The sequence below is a fragment of the Hypomesus transpacificus genome, chromosome 3, assembly GCF_021917145.1.
Source record: "Hypomesus transpacificus isolate Combined female chromosome 3, fHypTra1, whole genome shotgun sequence".
Classification (NCBI taxonomy): domain Eukaryota; kingdom Metazoa; phylum Chordata; class Actinopteri; order Osmeriformes; family Osmeridae; genus Hypomesus; species Hypomesus transpacificus.
The window spans coordinates 10075667-10097703 of NC_061062.1; the positions used below are offsets into that span (position 1 = coordinate 10075667).

Genomic DNA, 22037 nt, shown 5'->3' on the forward strand with positions numbered 1-22037 from the left:
AGCAGTCATACAGCAGAGCATTGTTCTATCATTTTCGTTACACATCCCTGAGGGAGGGAAAAATTTGACTGTCATGAAGTTTGAATAGCTCTTTGTGGCCTGACATTTCTATGAAGCTTCACCAGCAATAAGAGAAAAGATGGTCATCCAATACCTTACTCCTCCCATGTTAATTGAACCAGTGAATGTAGCCGGTAAAGCAGCATTGCCTACCAGTGCACATCACCACTCATGGCCTCTGCATCTGGAGAGCAGCTGCCCCAAAATACCACCCCTAAACCCATCATATAGTGAATGTATGTACCCCAAGGAGAACACCATGACGACACAGGTCTCCACTGTGATCTGTTGTAGTCCAGTGCTCCGTTCAGATCACACACAAACCATTTTATAACAGCACACTCCAATGTATTTAAAAAATCTTTATTTTGAAAGAATGACAAGAGCAGGAGTTTTAAATACAGTCAAAAAGCACTCCCACAGAATAAATGACTTAATACAAGACCAATACAGCATGAAACTAACATAACTGCAGATAAACCAATTTCAGAAATGAAAGCCTACTTTTTCAGGCCAGGCTGAGAGACCATATGTTCATGGGAATTTCAGTGAATATTCTGGAGCCAAAAATGACGGCAAGGTGAAACGATGTCAAACACCTCGTGATACTTTACAAAAAGGTGGGGTAAACCGACTGTGACTACCTCTATTTGACAGCGTTCACAGCATGGCGACGTCCCGTACAGTGCTCAATGCCAGAGGGGGAGTGGTGACAGCTTTCCTCTCTGTTTGTTTTGTAGTTCCCTTGCACCGGAGACACACTCTGAACTGAACATGCAATCATTAATTCCCACAGTTGGAATCTTTTGTGTGTCTTGTGTGAAACTTTAGAATCTTGCACAAGGCAAACCCAAATAATTAAACCGTCCCTCCACCTGCTCTTTAAAATAAGGGGACAACAAAAATGTTTTTTACAGTTAGCATTCATAATACACAACTGGCAACAAAACTGAAACGGGGGAGATCTCGCTTTGACAAATCCAGCCCTTGATAAAACCCACCCTTTAGTACAAACCAAATTTGTGAAAGGAAACAAAACAAAAACTAGAGAATTCATTTGTACATTCTAAAGCTGAACCAGGTTTGACGACAAAGTAAAAAAACAAACCAAGAGAAACTGGAAGATTTAAAGAGGGGAGGGGGGGGGGGATAGGGACCAGGTTCCCTCATGACAGTGGGGGAGACATCTGTGCCTTCCTCATGGAGCGCAGTGCCTTCTCTCGCAGGTGCTTCTCCAGGTCGTCCAGACTGTCCTCTACTTCACTGTCTGATTCCTTAAAGAAAGGTAGCATTAATTATATCTCATTCGGGCTAGCTTGCATGGTGACAGGCACGCTGCACGAAAGCTTCCGATCACTTGATGGCCAGTGAGTGACTTGGCAGAATGGAAAAGTTAGACTTCACCTTTTTTGAGTCTGCGTCTCCATCTGCAGCAGGGTGGTCTCCTCCCCCGTCCCCGGGCGCAGGGCCCGAGCTCTTCTCCTTCTTGTGTTTCTTGTGTTTCTTGTGCTTCTTGTCCTTCTTGTGTTTCTTCTCCTTCTTCTTCTTCTTCTTTTTCCCCGCAGCCTCAGGGTCAGAGTTCTGGGATGAAACACCACATAACATCAGCCACGTTCAGCAACTGTCCCGACTGAAAACAAACGTTTGATCTCCTGACCGGAGGGTTAAGTGCTGCCAAGAGAAGGCAAAACCACAGAAAGGGGCGAGAACCTCATTCGATTTCCAAACGAGACAATGTATTCATTGTAATGGGGCTCAGAGGGTAATCCCAGATGAGATTGTGAGCCTGGTGTGTCAGAAGCTGTCAGCTCACCTTGTTGGGAGATGGACTGCCAGATCCACTGCTGGGCTTCTTGGCCGGCGGGGCAGGAGACCCACTGGCAGAGCGGGATGGGGAGGGAGAGGCCGAGTCAGGGGCCGGGCGCTTCAGGCCGGCAGGTCTCGGGGACCTGGATCTGGACTTTGATGACGCTCTCCTCACGCCCCGGGGACTCTGAGAAGCTCTGAGGAGCAGAGGTGTGGACATCAGGTTAGAAACACATCTACTGATAGTTACAACACAGGCTCGGGTGCATCAAAGTCATGTCGAGTGTGGGTTTACAATGTCCAACTGTCAGTCCACCAGAAGGGTGAGTGTCATTCTGCTCACCGCTGGTTCTTGCGGGGCTCTGGAGTCCGGGACACCCTGCGGATGGGCCGGCCACCGCTGCAGTGTGTGGGCGACGGCTGACGCCTCTGATTGGTCGGAGAGTTACCGGAAGTTTCATAGCGTCCTTGGGGACTAGCCGACCCCCGCGGGGCACGGCCACGGGTGGCAGGGGAGGGAGAGCAGTGGCCACCGTGGGCAGGAGGAGGGGAGCGGCCCTCCCTGCCTGGCCGGTTGGTGGGGAGCATGGGGCTCCTCCTGTGTCTGGGGGGAGATATGGAGGGGGGAGGCGTGCGCCTCTTCTGGGTGGGGGAACTCCTGCGTTTGGGGGACCTGGAGGGGGGGGGGGCGCTTGGCGCCTGGAGACGGGCGCTTGCCAGGGGGGGAGCCGGACGGACGCCTCTTCTGAGGGAGCATGGGGGTGGGGCTGTAGCGCCGCTGGATGGGGGGAGAGAAGCGCCTGGGGGAGGGAGAGCGTCTACGGGCCGGCGGTGAGGGAGACCTGGGGGAGGGACGCAGGGGAGCCAAGTCAGCTGAAGGTAGTCCCAATACCGCTTAGTTTTTAGATCCACAAGTGGGACTAATGGCAATCCAGTGTTAATCAAATTGAATTTAAGTCAACTGAAACTTGATCCCTTTAATGTAGCACTTGTGACGGGCCTGTTACCTGCGTCTGGGTGGAGAGGGGGATCTGCGACGGCGTGGAGGAGAGGGCCTGCGTCCTCCAGGGGAAGGGCTCCGTCGTTTCCTGGGGGAGGAAACACACAGCCGCACGTTCAAATACCCCTTGATGGGAACAAGTTTACTGTAGTAAACGGAGCCCAATGTAAACGGCGGCGCAGCCAGAGGGAGCTGGTTGGGGGGGGGGCTAGGAGCCGTGCTCGCTGACACACCTTGGGGAGGCGTCCCTGTGGCGTCTCCTGGGGGAGGAGGGAGAGTGGCTGCGTCTTCTCCGCACCTCTCCGTTCTTGGCCACCGGCCCCGCGGCCGGCCTCTTGGGCCGCTCGTCCTCAGAGGAGGAAGATGAACCTGTATCTGTAACCCACCAGAAACAGGACAGGAGCTTTAAAAAGGAAGCTGATGGGACGTCTTGCATAAGATAATAGACCTAGACGTGCATGGACTGACTTAGAGATAGGAGGAGGGGGAGGAGGTGGTGGACACAAAAACATGTCTAACCTGAAGATGACTGGCGATTCTGTCTACGGTACTGACGTCGCTGCTGCACAGAGTCTGCTGTAGCCCCCTTCTCACCTTTATCTTCCTCTGAAACGCAAAGCAGTGAGTCTCCTTTCAGTGATCAGGAGAGACAGCTACATATTGCCACAGACACACACCAGACCAAAATGCTACAAGAAAACCTCCCAGAAGTGATGCAGGGCGGGGCCCCGTTCTCCAGGGGTGCTGTTTGACCAGAGCTGTAGGAAGTCACTAACTCTCACCTGATTCAGATGCCTCGGATCTCCTTGCTTTGGGCCCATCGGATGGTGAACCATTCCTCCCTCCTGGTTTTCTCTTCACACCTGTAGGGTAGACAACAACGTCAGGGCTTTCTGCTACACCCACATCCAGAGGACACAGGTGCTGTCCCCCGAACCCCATAAGATGTTGCCCTTCTAACAGTGAGAACTGACACTGAGTCAAGCACCCCGGGATCTGAGAGGATGAAACGCAATACAATTTCCAGGTCAGAGAGTTCAACTAGGCCAACTGCTTGCAGAGTCAATAGCTATTCCTGGATAATCTTGCACCGGGGAGACATACCCCAGTCTGGGACAGAGCATGTCATGCGAGGAGGTCCTATAGGATCACCTTAGGGAGTCTGAAGCTGGAGATGGTGAGTGGGAACTGATGTGGGGCTCGCATTACAGCATGGGCCAAATCTAATATTACACTATGCTAACCGTATGTAAGCATGTTTTAAATGATTTAATTTAGGCTAATATGATAAGTCAGTTTAGCAAAGGGAAATAACTCATTGATTCTAGAAGATATATCCTACAGAGTGAACTGAACATCTCTTTGCATATCAGTATTTACAGTGCCCTCCAAAAGTATTGGAACAGTGAGGCCAATTCCTTTATTTTTGCTGTAGACTGAAAACATTTGGGCTTGACATCAAACGATGAATGTGAAACCAGAGATCAACGTTTCAGCTTTTATTTCCAGGTATTTACATCAGGATCTGATGCACAAATTAGAAAATATCACCTTTTTGTTCGAACCCACCCATTTGTCACGTGAGCAAAAGTATTGGAACATGTGACTGACAGGTGTGTTTTGTTGCCCAGGTGTGTCCTATTACATACATTATTCAATCAATAAATACCACTGAATGTCTACACTCAGGTTCAGATTGGGTAAGATAGGTTTTGTCTATGCAGACTGTATTCAGAGGTGAAAACAACATGAAAACCAGAGCGCTGTCTTTGGGTGAAAAACAAGCAATTGTGAGTCTTAGAGAAGATGGAAAATCAATCAGAGCCATTGCAGAAACATTGGCCATAGCCAGTACAACCATTTGGAATGTCCTGAAGAAGAAGAAAACTACTGGTGTACTAAGTAACAGACGTCAAACAGGTAGACCAAGGAAAACATCAGCAGTTGATGACAGAAACATTGTGAGAGCTGTAAAGAAAGACCCTAAAACAACTGTTAGTGAGATCAGCAACAACCTCCAGATGGCAGGAGTGAAGGTATCACTATCTACTGTTCGCAGAAGACTTCATGAACAAAAGTACAAGGGCTACACCAGAAGATGCAAACCACTCATTAGCAAGAAGAATAGGAAGGCCAGGCTGGAATTTGCCAAAAAGTACAGAGATGAACCTAAAAAATTCTGGGACAAAGTTTTATGGACTGATGAGACAAAGATTAACTTTTACCAAAGTGATGGAAAGGCTAAAGTTTGGAGAAAGAAAGGAACTGCTCATGATCCCAAACACACAAGCTCATCTGTGAAACACGGTGGAGGTAATGTCATGGCTTGGGCTTGCATGGCTTCTTCTGGGACGGGCTCATTAATCTTCATTGAGGATGTAACACATGATGGCAGCAGCAAAATGAACTCGGAAGTCTACAGAAACATTTTGTCTGCCAATTTAAGGAAAGATGCAACCAAACTGATTGGCAGAGCCTTCATCATGCAGCAAGATAACGACCCAAAACACACTGCCAAAACAACAAAGGAGTTCATCAGGGGCAAGAAATGAAAGGTATTAGACTGGCCAAGTCAATCTCCAAACTTAAACCCTATAGAGCATGCATTTTACCTGCTTAAGAGGAGACTGAAGGGAGGAACCCCACAAAACAAACAACAACTGAAAGAGGCTGCAGTGAAAGCCTGGGAAAGCATCAAAAAGGAAGAATGCAAAAGTTTGGTGACGTCAATGGGTCACAGACTTGCTGCAGTTATTGAAAGCAAAGGATTTGCAACTAAATATTAAGTCTTATTCACTTAAATATGTTTTAAGTATATCTGTTCCAATACTTTTGATCACATGACAAATGGGTGGATTCAAACAAAATGTGATATTTTCTTAGTTGTGCATCAGATCCTGATGTAAATACCTGGAAATAAAAGCTGAAACGTTGATCTCTGGTCTCACGTTCATTATTTGATGTCAAGCCCAAATGTTTTCAGTCTACAGCAAAAATAAAGGAATTCGCCTCACTGTTCCAATACTTTTGGAGGGCACTGTATATCAAAAGGATGTGATACAGTAGTCCAATTGTATTCTTAGGAGTGGAAGTCTTATTGACATGCTGTTTGTGGGTAACAGAGAGGAGATGTGCATGTATGGGTGTATTGCTTCAGAGGTCAAGGGTACCTGTGGATCTGGAGGGAGAGGCTGAGGCCAGGCCCTTCCTGGCCCGGGGGGAGGGCGAGCGGCGAGCCTCGAGGGAGGGGTCTCCGTGGCGGGGCTGTTTCCTGGGCGGGGTGGCGGAGGGCCGTCTCACAGCCTTCTTAGGGGAGGGGGAGGAGCTGCTGCCAGAGGAGGAGGGGGAGCGAGAGCGCCGCCTAGAGGACAGACACACCACATCAGTCACTGTGCTAGAAGGACAAAGCCCTAGAGGACAGACACACCACATCAGTCACTGTGCTAGAAGGACAAAGCCCCTCGCTAGTTCCACCTGGTGCTAGTGTTCCCTTACCTGCGGAGGGGGGAGCGACTGCGTCTGTGCCTGGGACCTGGTGGCCCACGTCTGGGCGGGCTCCTGCGGCGAGGAGACATCCTCCGCCTGGGGCTGGGCCTACGGCGGGGGGAGTAGGACCTTGGGGAGAGCAAATCCATTTGTAACCATGCCAGCCCGAAACACCTGAGAGACGAGGCTAGGCAGCCTGTCGGGGGGGACGGACATGGCGGGTCTCACCTGGAGCGAGAGCGTGGTCGTCTGCGGGATCGAGAGTGGGAGCGAGAGCGGTGACGGGGCCTGTCCCTCCGGCCGTCCCTGTCCCTGTCCCGGGCCTTGGGCCGCTCCTCCTTCCTCACAGCCTTGTCTGGGGAGGGCTCCTTCACCTCACTCACCGAGTCTGGCTGGGCTGCGTCTGACACGTGATCACTGGGAGACCACAAACCAGAAGCGTATTTCAGACGTTACGGGCAGCTGTAACGTGTTACAAGGCCTGTACATGTAACATGACCTGACATTCCAGTATGTACTTGACATTACAAGTCCAGTAAAGTGGTGTTATCCTGTGACGGTGGTGCCAGTCTACCTGGTGGAGGAGGCCTCCTGGATGACGGGCTCGGGCAGGAGGCTGTCTGAGGTGTCTGGCTCCATGTCGGGCTCCTCCGGCTTGCTGGGCAGCAGAGCTGCAGGGGGGGAGCTGCTGCTGGGGCTGGGTTTGCGGCGCGGGGAGCGTGAGTGGCTGCGCTTCTTCTCCCGCTTGGCTGGAGAACGCCTGCGTGGTGACGGTGACCTGGACTTCCTCCTGGGCCACAACAGAGTGAACGTTAAGATACTGGACTACGCTATTTGTAGAAGGATAGATAGATGCGTGTGTGTGCATGTGTCTCACCTTCTGTTGGGGCTCTTGGACTGGGCCCTTTCTCGGTTCTCTTTGTTTTCCTTCTCCTTCTTCTCATCGTCGATCTTCTTCAGAGAGGCAAGCTTCTCCTGCTCAATCTGCCACATAAAACATAGCCCCGTGCTTTAAAAAAATGTGTTTTAAAACCCCCTGACAGTGCTATGCCAAGTCCAGGCCCGTGGGACCAGGCAGTGGCGGGGCTCAGGGCTGGGCGACAGGCTTGCTGCTCACCTGTCTCTGTTTGATCTCCTCCTTCTTCTGTTCCAGGAAGGCAGAGGGGATGCCTGCGATGTTCTCCTGGGCACTGAGCAGCAGGGGCCACAGGTCTTTCATGAACTCTCTGGCGTTCTTTCCGTTCAGGAAGCCCGTCAGGTTAATCTGCATCATCTTGCTGTCCGGGTGCTGCAACACACACACGAAGGGGGAGAAGAGAGTATGCAACACGTGAACATGGGGAGGGAACTTGTGGAGTGGAGGGGGGGGGTTGAGGGAGGGTACTGTTTAGGGTGCTGCCTCCCCCCATGTTTCCTTACTAAAGCTTGTTGCTTATGGCAACCACATACCCAAATAATTTCAAGAGAAAATGGCTACAGCAATGCAGACCTTTGGGGCTCTGCCATACAACAAAAACAAAAAAGAAAGAAAGACCAAACATTACTTTTTTTACAAGTCCTGAGCTGAAGGGAGATACATCTACATCCCCACTGCATGCAATGTGACTGCAGCTTTAATCTCTGACAGCCACTTTTTATTGAGCCCCCATGTATATCTAGGAGATATAAATGTTTTTAAGTACCACTAGTAAATGTAACTTTTGTTTACCCGTCCTCTTACCCTGTTACCCCACAGTCTACGCTAACAGTGATATACAGATATCCACAATACAGAGTGCTTCAAAACCCAACAATGCAAGTACAGTCCCGGTGTCTTCAGTGAGTCCCGCAGGATCAGTGGGTATGGAGTGCCCGAGTCTCTTGCAGAAAGAGACGCTCCATTGGCTTGCTTCCGCCTCCCTACTGCTTGAGACTCAACCACCTTGAGTTTAATGTTATACCATTTATCTAAATTGCAAGAGACGAACAAGCAATAATGAGTAAACAAGACATGGAAAAGGGGTTTTATTTCAACAGCTAAGACAAGAAATGATAGTAAGATACCATTGTTATCTGGCTCAGCCATTTCTTTCCAATACATGTACCAATGAACGTAAAACTTAACCCAAACACATAATGGTAAATTATTTCAAACACAAATAGCTATGAATCTATAAAAAGGAATTGAAAGAAACCTTACTTTTCCAGAAACCTCTATAAATGAATAACAATCCTCCTTGGGTTGCGAGTCATAAATTCAGAGGAGCAGTCGACTGTCTTTCTACGTTTTTTTTTGGTCTGTGTATAATTTTCAACACCCCCATTTCATGTTTCAAAGCCCAACTTAAGTACAATAATCTAATAGTGGATGATGCCATTTGAAAACTAGGGCAGAACTCTAAAGAGTCTGGTATAAATGCATATCAAGATAATACAGGCCTATTCATAATAGGGAGCATGCACACTGTAGTCTTATGAGAATCTCTGAGCTGGGCATCGATGGGTATCGTATGAACCATCTTAAAAAGGCATTGAGCCATAACGCAGGGAAATGATCTCTACCTTGGCTAACAAAGTGAGTACTTATCAGTACAAAATCCGCCAAGGACGACTTTCAACCCCGTTAATTCCAGTTAAGAATAAGGGGGAATGTTGAAAAGACTAATGGTGCATTTGAAATGCCTATGGAGGAAATGACATGGTACCGTTAAATCATGTCTAGCACTGGCATGATGTGGGTCCCTGCACATAACTCACCTCAAACCACACACTGCATCATCAAGGGAGAGTTGGGCTCAGTGACTTTGGGCTCAGGAGAGAGCTAATTAGGTGTTGGTGCTATACTTCTGATGCAAGGTATAACATCCATATTGGTTCAGGCCTTTTAAATCATAAATCACATCATCATTAGAAAACTGCTGTACAAGGCACTGTCACACATCACAGCAACAACGTCTAATCATTCACATGTTTCTGTATGCTTACACTGGATACCATTGGCATCTTTAACCATCCAAGTTCAAATTGTGATTTTACTTTTAAGTAGTCGTTTTGAACATCCTGCTGTAGCCTCATAACCCACATATACTGAGCAATAGATTATGAAGTACGTAACATGTGCAGCATTGGAAGAAAAAAAAAATAGCAGATTTGCAATCGATGGTATTACCTTCTCTTCCAGTTGGTTAAATATGAACTCTATGACGACGTCGTCTTCGAATCCCAAGATCTCCGTCACCCGCTGAGTAATCCAAGGCTTGATGACCTCCAAGTTGACCTTGGTCATGTCCACCTGTGGGTAAACAGCAATATCAATATACAATGCACGCCCAAAAAAATGCCATGAAGAAACAGGGCGCCATTCCAAAACCACTTCCATTGGATGACCCAGGGGGGGGAACTTCATCAGGGAAGTGAGAACTAATCAGCAATACTTCAGAGTTTGAGACAATAAAGTTGGTGTCGCGTACCTTCTTCTCCAGGCATTCTGCAAATTTGAGCTGCTTCAGGAGTTTCTTCTGTTTGTTGCTGAAGCGATTATCTTGTTCTGCACTTGTGCCCTAGCAATGCAACAACAAGAGGCAAGTTAGACCAATGTTTCAACCATTAAACGGTTTTCTATTTCCGGACAATTATATTTATTACAGATACATTAAGATCAACATGTGTTCATCTTGATAGGTGAGTGAATTGGCAAACCACATTGAAACTTCTTGTTGTGCGTCACCACGCCGTCGAACGTTGACTAGCTTGCCAACTAACGGCTCTAGTTATACCAACCAACAATACTAACCAGGTACACCAGCAACATAGACACTACGACAGGCCTGCTCAGGTCTGATGTGTTGCTAAAGTAATTAATTCCAAGTTCATTCTTGCAACTAGCTTACTAATGACTATTTAACACATTTTAAGAAATGCATAATTATCTCTAGCTAGCGAATAGCCACAACCTACCTTCCTACCTACAGTAGTTGGTATGTTAGCTGATTAGTTTGATGTCTACTTTGTTTAATATACATGTTTTAACATGCCAGCATTAAGTTTGATCCTGGAAAGATAGAGATTAGCTTTCTAACGTCACGAAGTATGCAGTACTGAACCGCCATTGCTAACCGCTAGCTAGCAAGTTTGGGCCTACGAGTGTGCAGTGGAATGGCGCACGAGCTCATCCGTGCGAGCTTGCTGGCGGCACATTACCACATATTTAAAAGCGTAAAGGACACAATTAATGTAGCTCATACTTCAAACAACATGAGTGAATTTGTAATTATGCTTACGCGGAAGAATCCCGCGTCCATTATCGACCGTGAAGGATACTTATCGGCGACAAGGAGAAAGACGTTCTGCCAGACTCCAGGTTACAGCGCGAGACAAATTACTCCGTCAGAGCAAATCCTCAACAACGAAAATCACTTCCGGTAGCGTAACTTGGGCCCTTCTTTCCGAGAATTTCAAAATACAGGTCACGAAACTATCCCCCAAATTCAAATAAATTCGGGATGGCAATAAGCCATCAGAAAATATAATAATACTGGTGTGCTTATGGACTGCGTAGCGGCGGTATACGAGATATTAAGTTTGGTAATTATCGATTAAATGATCGATTTCTCCCTATTCAACTGTATTCATAAAATGTATAAAGGCTAAACATTGCATCCTCCTTCTCCCACTCACTCATCTCGCCCCCTCCCTCCCCTCCCCCCCGACTCCGACGATCCTCCTCAACGTCCTGCCATCAACTCTTCCCTTGGCCGAAGTAGGGCATAATACCTTCTTTGAGCCCTTTAAAGTCTTCCCTTATCTTACCAACTCATTTACTTTAGGATAAATAATTTGTAAAAAGATTGTACATAAATTGGGGTAGTCATCACTTCACTATCCACTTCTAAGTTGTTGTAATCGGACGGACACTCGGTGTTATTATAAGGAACGCATCATATTGTTTTATTTTAACTTCATCATAGGCAGTAAAGTGAGTTCATTCGAGTGTCCACTAGGGGATGCCATCTCACCTCTACAGACGTCTACAAGTGTCACAAGGGCTCATCAGGGCTGCTGGCAGATCCTTCCAGCCTGATCAAACAGGCACAGAACTATAGTTGCATCATGTCTGGACTTGTAGTCTGCAGAGTAGAACAGGTGGTTGTTGAGGTGGAGCAAGCTAGGGTCAAGCTCCTCCCCCTCCTCCATACAGGAGTCCTAAGGAGACACAAAATGATTTAAAAACTGAATGTAAGTAATTACAAACAGCAGATTACTGGCCTTATATGGATGTCTACTGACTAACAGCATTCCCTTCAGGCTTTCTAATCAGTCACTGGTCACATGCTGAGCTGGGCTGTCTGAGTTAGAACTAACAACAATGTGCTACACATTTCCATACGATCATCACATGATTATCATCGGAGGACTAAGATGCATCATGTCAACAAAGACTTGGGGCCTTTGAACATAAACATACCCAGTCAACAATTACACAATTCAGGATTGACCGGATTGGTTGCCTTCTACAGGCAGAGGGTGCTATTGAGACAGGAAGCAGAGAGCAAGAGGAAGGAACATTAATTAGGATGGTCTTCCCATAATTCTCTGTGCTGGTCCTATGAGGGTGTAGGTAACCTGGCTCCTTGACAGAGGGGGGTGGACCTCTTCAGAAGACCTCAATGTTCTACACACTCCGGTGTGTGCCCACCATGCCAGCTGGTGCCCTTGTCGGCTCCTTGTCGGCTCCTTGTCGGCTCCTCGTTGGCTCCTCGTCGGCTCCTCGTCGGCTCCTTGTCGGCTCCTTGTCGGATCCTTGTCGGATCCTTGTTGGTTCCTTGTCGACAATGGCATGGAAACATTACAGACTCGTCCAAGGCTGGTGGGCACGATGGACGGCTGCAACATTGCAGCGCATATCTGCCCAGTGAGAGAACGCTAGGTTGTTCTACACTCACAGTGTCCCCATTCATTCAACAAGCGAGTGGAGCAAATCGAATTTCCCCGCTAGCGTACAAAAACGCCTTTCAGTCACAGCTCAGAAAAATGCTTTCCTAAATTGAATTAGGGCTGCAGTCATCCTTCACTTCACTCCTCTGCCTTGCACTGACACACTCAGCACCTAATTGTTGAGATATTTCAATGACCCAAAACTTCTAGTTTGTCCAATGTCAATTACAAGAGCAGAAACTGCATTCATGCATCCATCCACACACACCCACATAAGGTCACCTTTTGGACCTGCTTATCATAGTTTTTGAAATCGGATCCAAGGTGGTGTTATTGGACCAGTTAATGTGGTGGATAAACAACAATGAAGATAAACAGTTATACTGTAGGAAGTAAGTAGCATGTATGTGTGTGTGTGTGTGTGTGTGTGTGTGTGTGTGTGTAGGTAGGTAGTTGAGGGCAGTGCTTTCCTGTCCATCTATTTAAAAAAGAACACAGGCAGATGGCACGGAGTGGCTCACTATTAATAGGGAGACTAAGATTAGAGAAAGATGAACAAACTGATACAAAAAAAATCAGGCCAGTCTCCCTCTGTCACTAGTTTAGTCATAGCAATAGCAGTACAACTACAGTCATTAAAAATGTCGAATTAGACCGAGGTCCTTGGTAGGAGCCAGTCTGTTGGAACAAAGCAGTCTAAATCTTGCATGAGTGTGCTCCTCTCAGTGGGCTGTGTCACACTGAGCCTCCAGGCAGAGGCCTCACAGTGACCTTCCAGCCTCCTCCCTCCCCTCTTTCTACCTCCTGCTTATGTTTTCTACTTCAATCCCCCCCCACAAAAAAAACCTTGGGAATATCGCAAAAAAAGGGTTACTTCATAAATGTTCTCCCAATCACCTCATCATTCCTGGAAAGTAGTTAGTTCTCCGTGTTTGGTCTCACACCTTTCCTTTTCCTTGTGGTCCACGTGTAGGAGGGCAGGAGACAACGAAAGCCAGATTGTCCATAGTATTGAGACCATGGCTGCTATAGTCTATATGGGCTGCTATATAGTCAGGGAGTGTGGGTGGGTGGCTCGTGGGTCTGCTGCTTTGGCTTCCTCACCAACAGTGAGAGACCTGCGAGTCACAGCCATCTCATTACGCACAAGAGCTCCCATGAATTTGAATGCCTCGGCCGCAAGATCATTCAGCTCCATTCATTTTCCAACCAGTGTTCTTGAATAAGCGACAGGGTGAGAGCTGCTTCTGCATCTACCCTCAGTTCATTGTTATTCTAATGAGCTTTACATTTCCAGGCAGCACAAAAGAATAAAAAAGCTGTGGGCTTCGTATAATAGACTCTTGGTCCAACCAGTGTACCACAAGTTCGTAGATGAAAGGCATTTATTAATGTACAGTTGTAAATTCTGAGAACAAGATTAGAACGCCCACCAAATGCCTCCTCCTACCATCCTCCTCTTCCCTTTCTACCTTTGACACACGAGCCGCATAACATCACCTCTAGCACTGCTCACTCCTACACGCACTTCTGCAACACATAAACAGAAGCTCTCTGGAGTACACACACACACACAATCTTAAGATTTCTACTGCCGCATACCAATAACAGCTACAACAGGCGAGAACTTAAAAGTTTCCAAATTACCTGAACAGAAGGAAAGTCAAAGACTGCAACCAAGGGCCTCTTGGGAAAAGAAGGAACAAGGTTGCACTTACTGGCAATAATGCAAAGCTCTGGTCATGGAATGACTGGATTTGTGTTAGGGACACAATTGGCTCTTCACTGTTATGTCCTAGGAATGAAGCATAGTCACCATCCCAAAATAATATTCTCTCATTAATATTTCAAAGGTTTCAACCAACCAGCCTTGATTTTGAAAGCTTGAATTGAGGTGCCTCCCCTCAGTCAGGGTTAACCTAAAGAGCCTGCAATCACCTCCAGGAAACAGGCTACTTAATAGATGAAATGGTGTGCATGCACCATCACACATTCTCAATTCTGAGGCAGTACGTAAAAGTTGCTGACCCCAAAAAATGTAAATTAGCTTCTGGTTATTTTATGGCTGGTATTATTGTTCCACGTTACATTACGTGAAAGAGTAATTACATGAAAGAGTAATTAAATTGAACATTGATTTTTCATAAAAATCTATCAGTAAAAAACAAAATCAGATGTTACTTGGTTTATAAAATGTTGTTTTTATTCATGTTACATAGCTGATACATAGGGCATTAAACATTTCCACAAGGCTTTTGGGGACTACAATCGATGATTAGCAAAAACACAATAGTGGTCCAAATCTCTAATGACAATCACTGGACTAACCAAACACCCTCTTACATGTGCACAAACCTGCATTGAAAAGTACTAAAATTTAACATTTGGACTTTGTGTGTATACAGCATTGGGTCCCATTCCAGTGTACTATTAAATGGCATGCATGACGGAATTCTTTTTTTATTTTTTAATCTTTCCATTAACATGTTCCTATATTTGGTCTTTAGAAAGCCCCACTGTTTTCTCCTCAACTAGACATGCTTGACTGTGAATACATAACCGAGGGGAGGGGGAGGGGACTTTAAACCAATGGAAATCACCTGGCTGTGAAACTGTCAAGGTCAGCATCAGTACTGGAGTCCCTGCAGTAAGGGCTGATAGTATGGTGTCAGCATCTGGAACCGTACCACATAACCGTTTAAAGAGACTACAGTGAAGAGAGGAGGGTTCTATTTTGCAAATCTATTCCGACAAATATTTTCCACCTTGACAAATAATCCGAACTCCTTCATCTGATGGGACTGGCGATGTCTGTCGCTCAACAGTAGGCCCTAAAACTTTGTTTTTCATCTCTAATTTGAACTATAATGTCGATACAAAGTGAAGCTATTAATACTTTTCTACAGCAGAAACTGCACATATGAAAGGCCAGGATGAACACAAACCATGGAATGGAGGGTTCTTTTTTTTTCATTTTTTGACCAAGAGCAGTGGTGTGAAAAGACTAAATGATTTTGAATTTTCATACACAGCTCTTTCAGTAAATGGGTTTCATTACTAGAATAAATCTTAAGTGGAGCAATAAGGAATGGAGACGTGTAAAAAGGTTTTTCTTTTTTTTCTTTTTTTAAGGGGGAGGAGACCCGAGGAAGCTTTAGTTCTCGTTCTCGCCAGCCTCTCCTGCTTCCCCGCCCTCACCTTCCTCAGCCGCGTTGTCAGACGTCCATAACTAGAGAGAGAGAGAGATAGGAAGGATGGAAAAAGACGAGGGGAAGGAAAAATGTTATTCCAGAGAAACACCTGCTTTCCCTGGGAAAGGTGCCACAAATGCTTTGGCAATTTCCCTGATAAATCAAATGAGAGACTAAATATGTGGTTATTAATTCAGGGAGCACGATCTTCCTGTGGTGATTAGGACAGACAGAGGGACACTTACTGTCAGGTTGTCTCTGAGGAGCTGCATGATGAGAGTGCTGTCTTTGTACGACTCCTCGTTCAGCTTGTCAAGCTCGGCAATGGCGTCATCAAACGCCTGCCAATGTAACAAAAGCAAAACCCTTAATGTTCACAGCAACAACAACAAAATACCTGAATCTACACAGTGACATCTGAGCAGCACTCAGTTGTCATTTCAGGAAGTGACAGTACAGTACTGAGATCCATTTCCTACACAGCCAGAAGCAAGTCCAGCTGTTTGAGGGTTGGCTGACCTGTTTGGCCAGTGAACAGGCCTTCTCTGGGGAGTTGAGGATCTCATAGTAGAAGACTGAGAAGTTGAGGGCCAGGCCCAGGCGGATGGGGTGTGTGGGGTCCATCTTCTCCTTGCTGATGTCAAACGCCTGCTGGTAAGCCTCCTGAGAGTTGTCGATGGTTGCTAGGGACACCACAAGAGACCTACATTTTAGGCCATGTGTTCCTAAATAGGCCTTTTGCAAGAAAGGCAGCAGTTGATACACAATACAATTCCTATTTTTCCATGTCGTAAATTTTGACAACAAAAAAAGAGACAATTTCACAAAAGTCTCATCCCGAAACATAGTGGGTAATTAAAAATAAAAAGGCGAGTCTATGATTCAGTTATGGCTGCACATTCATATCACAGCAGTGGAGCCAGAGTCATGAACCTGCAGGGGAACAATGCCATCTACTAGCACATCGATTTCCTTTTTGTCAAGAGAGCAAACACACGAGGGGAAAAGAGAATGTGAAATGCCCTGCTCACAGGAGAAGGGGCAGACAAGACTGGGGTCTCTTTGGTGTAGGTTACACAATGCCTCCTCGGGAGAGAGGAGAGAAATAGAGCGAAAAGGGGAGAGAGAGAAATGAGGCCCATAGCGCCGACAGAGACCCCTCCCCTTTTTGTTCCCCTTCCTATGAGATGAGGCACGATGGTCGCGTGAGTGTGACGCACCAGTCCCTGCTTGACACCATTTCCAGCTCCCTGACAAAATGTGCCGTTCTATTTTGGCTCGTTAAGGGGCCCCAAGTTCAAAGCAGGAGGGAGGCCTAGTTTGAACCTAGGCAGACTAGAACAATGGCATGCGACAGAATGCGCCTAGAAAAATGGCTCGGTAATGAAGTCGGGAGGGTGTGTGTGTGTGTGGGGGGGGGGGGGGGGGGGGGGGGCTGGGCTTTTATGTACTGAGACTTCCGAGGAGGGAGGGATGAATATCCTGCTGTTAGTTACACAATCAGCAGGAGATTTTGGCGGGTTTAGGAGTCATCTCCGCCACAGCGACTGACAACTGCTGGGACGCATATCTGCCCGGAATGTTTCTTTTTATGTCTACAACCAGCCAGACACATTCTAGAAGAATAGAACAGGGCTTAACGAAGTTCAGACACGTTTGTTTTTGTTAACTAGGCTGCAAAGATTCAGCTCAGGGACAGTACATTTGCAACAAGAGGTTTTCAGTTTCAGTTTCATCCCATACCTGTCCTGTCGGCTCCAGAGGCGACTTCAGCAAGGTATCTATAGTAGTCCCCCTTCATCTTTAGGTAGAAGACTTTGCTTTCAGGGTTTGTGGAGTTCTCAATTAAATATTTAGTCAGCAGTTCCTGTGGAAAAAAAACAGATGTATTGATCACGTTGTGTACACTAGCCAAGACATCATACATGCATGGAATGTTTAGTCCTGTTGTGGCCAGATTACTGCTAATCTGTGTCTGGGAGACCACCAGGTTTAAAAAGCCATATTAATGATTTTAAAAACCAGATTAACCATTTATCTGAGGATGGGATAGATTCCATCCTGAGACGCACATAAAAGGAAAGGCTGACTCAGAGAGGGGTACAGCGGCTGTCAGGTCAGGGCAGATCATAGCACCTAAATCACTGGGGCCAGCATGCCTGCCAGCCAACCACTCCCATCTATTAACTGACAGATAATAGGGGATTAGGTGAACCAAGTGCATGTCTCAAGTGCCAGGCATTCCAGCCCAATTCATTCCCCAAAACAGAATGGACTAGCTTGCTTGAAATGAATTCACACAGTGCTTGAATTTCTTTCTCACTGACACACCTCTCTCCATAATAAAAATCACACAAATCTGTGAAATTCTCTACTCTGTGACAGGAATATCTCCCCATCCTCGAACTGATAAATACAATTAGCGGCGTGTGGTCAAAGTGGCTCACTGCTATGTAGACAAGAGTACAACTGTGAATAACCAATCTCTTTTGAGTATAAATCTGGCTGGTTGGGTAGCATTGCGGACAATGTGGGCCATCACCATGACAACCTATAACCAGTCTGACTTTGAGAAATGCGTCTTGCCAAGGTTAGCCTATATCCAGGAGGCAAGTAAACCCAGCCTAGATTACTGTCTAAGTGGGTCTGCTTCGTCTTTACCTTTGCCTAAAAGAGGGACAACAAAATGCAGATAAACTTACACTTCTGTACTGCAAAACATAATTTAATGCATTTCTACCAGAGCGAGCTCACAGGACTACCTATGTGCATGGATAGAAAGGTGTGTGTACACGCACACGCCATCTATTTAGCTGAGGCACCTTGCTGTGTTTGGGTAAAGCCTTAAACCAAGCTGGGGCAAAGGATGAAAGGCACCAGCCTGCATGTTCAGTCTGGCATGTGCTGGTGGGGGAGTGGGGGCACTCTCCCTGCCAGCTGAGAGGAGAGGCTCACCTGCTCTGGGTCACCAGGAGGAGCCCGTCTGAGCGGGGGGACGAGTTGGGGCACGAGGTGTGATCCACACCCTCACCCACCACGCCCTCAGCCAACAAGCTCTGGCTGACACAGGAACGTGCACAACACATCTGCTCGCTCTCTCTTTCTCACACACTAACAGACAGGAAGTGGACCGGCAGCAAGGTGTGGTCTGAGGGTGTGTTTATTGTCGTCGAGATGTTGTGCCGCGTTTACGCAAACATGATTCAGGAGAACAATGGGTTCACATCTGTTGCAATGTGTCTGCTGGATAAGCAGGGAGCCTCTTATTAGAACATGAAACATGTCATGACCGTTTGAAGGAAGATAGAAATGGTCCACTTTTTTTGCCAGATCACAATGAGATTATTCATAGTGTAGGTTGTACCATCAAACTGCCTATGATGTCTCATGTAAGTAAACATGTTTCAAGCTGTACCAGTCATATTTCAATTGGTGGATGTAGCATTTTGGAATTAAACCCTTGCAACGCATCCTCCATTCCTCGTTGGCACACTAGTGGAAGTGATCGGTCAGTCAGGACTAAGACTGAACAGCAGACGGGACATTGCCAACTCCTCCTCATAAATCACCTAATACTTCTGGATCACAGCTTGTGATGCAGTAAACAGCTTCCCAAGGAAGCTGCCCCATCTTCAGCCCCTCAAGGCCCACATGAACACCTAGTGTTAAGAAGGCCAGTGGCTAAGGGAAATGATTACAGCCTGCCGGCTAAGCTTCCTCTTCGATCTACCTTAATCCACTTCAAGACAGGATAGGAATAATGGGAAGAGCCATTCCCCGCTGTCTTAGATTTAACAAGTGAAAACATATCTCTCTAAGTAAGATGGGTTGCAACAGACCCTAAATACTAGACAAATGTATAGTTGGACCGGACTGACATTGAATAAAGATGTCACAAGAGTCCTCGTTTAGAAACACAACTGCAGTTATTCCTTGCTTCCATATAGTCTGAATCTGATCAATATTGTCCCCCAATGGGAGTTCTCATCAGAGACCTATTGAGCAAACTGGGTTATGGCAGCCCTGTTACACAATTCTAAATGAACTCTTTCACATGGCCAGCCACAATAAAAGTTACGTTTGTGCACCAGATGAGACTGGGGGAGTATCACACACTTTGTATTACACTGGCTCAGCTAGGCTACTACTGTTCCTGTCTGTTCCACCCACAGACTGGCACACCTTGCTGTATAGAGCAGTCATTCATGAACTTTGTCAGTTCACACCCTCGCATAGTTCAAGCAGCCATTGTTTCAGATTCCCACAAGGAAGGAATCGGAGATGACAATAAAATACTTCCTATTCTCTTGGGCTGAGTGGAGGTACCATTTATAGAAAAGGGGGAATCACAGGATGTCAAACTATGTTTGATCCAAATAGGACTCAAAAAAAAGTTGATTGAACATGCCCTGGCCCCCCCAAAATGTATACAGGTGCCTTTTTACTGGTATTTTTGCATGCAGTAGGCCTACCTCTTCGATAGTGTCAATGAGAGTTTAGGCTGGATCTGGCTGCAGTTACACTGATCTGATTTTATGAAGCAAACTAAAGCCAAGCACCAACTACACTGCTACCTTCTAGTCTTCACAGGGAACCTACATCCAAGTGAGAAATGCCTCCTTTTTCTCCCCCTCCCCCCAATCTTCCCCAGCAGCAAAGAGACACCAGATTCCTTGCGGCACCGCTGGAGTTGGGTGAATAACTGATGTCCCATGCTTACACTCATGGACGCCTTGGGAACAAGGTGGAGAAAAGCGACTGCTGTGAGATGGCAACCAAACGCGTAACCTTCAGTGATCATGACACACATTGACCAATGGGAAAAGCGTAACGGCAAACGTGGACCCAATCGCAAGAATGTGTCGTTTGTGCACTGATTCAGCAACACATTATTGAACATGGCTAATTGAACTTGGCTATTTATACCCATCTGTGAGCCTACGCTTGCCGTGCAAGCTTCCATAGTTTTATCTCACAATTTCCCCAGAAATTGTACCCTCTCCAGTTTTACAGTAGAAAGCCGATTCACAGCATTCTATAAACTTCACAGACGCCTTGTGCTGCAATTAATTAAACTACAGTAATTACCAGAACGTCATTGCAGATATCGCGCAACTCGGATTCCACCTTCTCCCGATATTCGTTGACCATTTGGAGTTTCTTGTCGCTTCCCTCGGTCTTCTGTCCAATGCTGGAGATGACTCTCCATGCCGATCGCCGAGCCCCGACCACGTTCTTGTAAGCGACAGATAGCAGGTTCCTCTCCTCGTTTGACAACTCGCCTCCTTTCTCCGTTACCTCCTTCATGGATGCGGCCATATCGTCGTAACGCTCGGCTTGCTCAGCCAACTTGGCCTTCTGAATCAGCTCCGTTTTATCCATTGTTTTTTTTAAATGATGTTTAACCTTAGGTTAATTCGTCAAAAGTCAGGTTCAAAAATAGTCCAGGAATGCAACAGGGAATGGATAGAGGGGAAGTTAAAGGTCGAAAGGTAGAGATGCAGAGTATTCCACAGTCAAAACCTGCAGGGGAAAAGGGTGTAACGTTAGATCACGATGACAGGAAAAGATTTAAGTTAAAGTCGTTAGCCTTCATCCATTCACAAATCAACAATCCAGCAGCAAGCTTGCTTCCCATTAGTAAGCTGTTGCCAGCTGGTGAAAGCTCCGCTCTCCCTGCCTCAGGGCCTGAGGGTGCAAGTCCCTAGCCTGAACCTAGCCCTGGACCAGCGAACGACACACGGATGTCAGACTAAAAGCAATTATACCGTTACTGTAGACTAGCTACAGTACCCAATTTATAGTTTTCGACATCAGTTCCTGGAAGCTGAAAAAAACCCGGCTTGATTGCGAACGTATTGAGCTTGTGGTTTACTGGTGCTAGTTAGCTATTCACAAACCAAGTAGACCAGATGACGATGGCCAGCTAACAACGCGTTAGCTTGCTAGCTAGTAGTAGGTGCTTGACTAGACTATCCGAACAAGACGAATATCTGCCATGTTAACTAGCATGTGAATATATATGCTAGCTAAACCTTCAAGCCTATGGTGGCTACCTCAGTTACTGTACCAGCAACCAGGCTTGGTCCAGACTAGCTAGTCTATCGTCCAAACTAACGTTTGTCAATTATTACAAGATAAGGCTCTGCCACAAGAATGCATAAAGCTGCCGATTGAAAGCTAGCGTAGCTATCTATCAAGGCAGCTAGCTTACATACAGGATAGCAGCTAAGCTCGTTTTTGCTAGCTATTCTCTCAGGCTCGGCGTTGGGCCACTCCTTCCATACAGGCATGCATTGCTAACAAAAAAAAACCTTGTCAAATCATTGCTACATTATCAGATCTTACAAAATATGAATAAGAGAAAAGAAAGAAACAAGCTTCGTCAAATTTCTAACCTTCTAAGATGCCAATACGCTCCTTCGAATTGATCCGATTTGAGATTGGTGTGAAGCAAAGCGAAAAACAGCACAGTAGCCGTGAAGTTCAACTCAACGTATTAGTTCAGGGCGTTACAAAAAAAAAAGAAAAATGCTGTCCAATCACAAATAGAGTTTTCTGCTGATCGACAGTAATTTCCA

At 46.4% G+C, this 22037-nt stretch overlaps 2 protein-coding genes across 2 annotated transcripts; both read right to left on the reverse strand.

The window, feature by feature from the left end:
* Positions 1 to 407: 407 nt before the first annotated feature.
* On the reverse strand, positions 408 to 10747 carry LOC124484583 (serine/arginine repetitive matrix protein 1-like). The gene is given in 18 exon segments (XM_047045558.1): positions 408 to 1334; positions 1465 to 1641; positions 1874 to 2063; positions 2210 to 2550; positions 2552 to 2708; positions 2874 to 2954; positions 3100 to 3241; positions 3386 to 3472; positions 3649 to 3729; positions 6037 to 6227; positions 6362 to 6481; positions 6581 to 6769; positions 6927 to 7142; positions 7230 to 7336; positions 7470 to 7640; positions 9501 to 9623; positions 9802 to 9891; positions 10612 to 10747. Coding segments are annotated over 18 exon segments (2592 nt in total). The 5' UTR covers positions 10633 to 10747; the 3' UTR covers positions 408 to 1226.
* Positions 10748 to 14446: 3699 nt separating this feature from the next.
* LOC124484589 (14-3-3 protein zeta/delta-like) lies at positions 14447 to 21960 on the reverse strand. The gene is made up of 6 exons (XM_047045571.1): positions 21855 to 21960; positions 20545 to 20979; positions 17200 to 17323; positions 15976 to 16139; positions 15702 to 15797; positions 14447 to 15494 (listed from the first exon to the last, which is right to left on the reverse strand). The coding sequence occupies exons 2-6, from the start codon at positions 20836 to 20838 to the stop codon at positions 15420 to 15422; spliced, it is 753 nt and encodes a 250-aa protein (XP_046901527.1). The 5' UTR covers positions 20839 to 20979; positions 21855 to 21960; the 3' UTR covers positions 14447 to 15419.
* Between the last annotated feature and the right edge of the window lie 77 nt (positions 21961 to 22037).

Coding starts and splice junctions, on each gene's coding strand:
- LOC124484589 (XM_047045571.1), bottom strand. CDS start 20,838: ATGGATAAAACGGAGCTGATTCAGAAGGCCAAGTTGGCTGAGCAAGCC. Junction 17,324..20,544: donor ATATCTGCAATGACGTTCTG/GTAATTACTGTA, acceptor TTTTTTCCACAG/GAACTGCTGACTAAATATTT. Junction 15,798..15,975: donor CCTGTTCACTGGCCAAACAG/GTCAGCCAACCC, acceptor TTACATTGGCAG/GCGTTTGATGACGCCATTGC.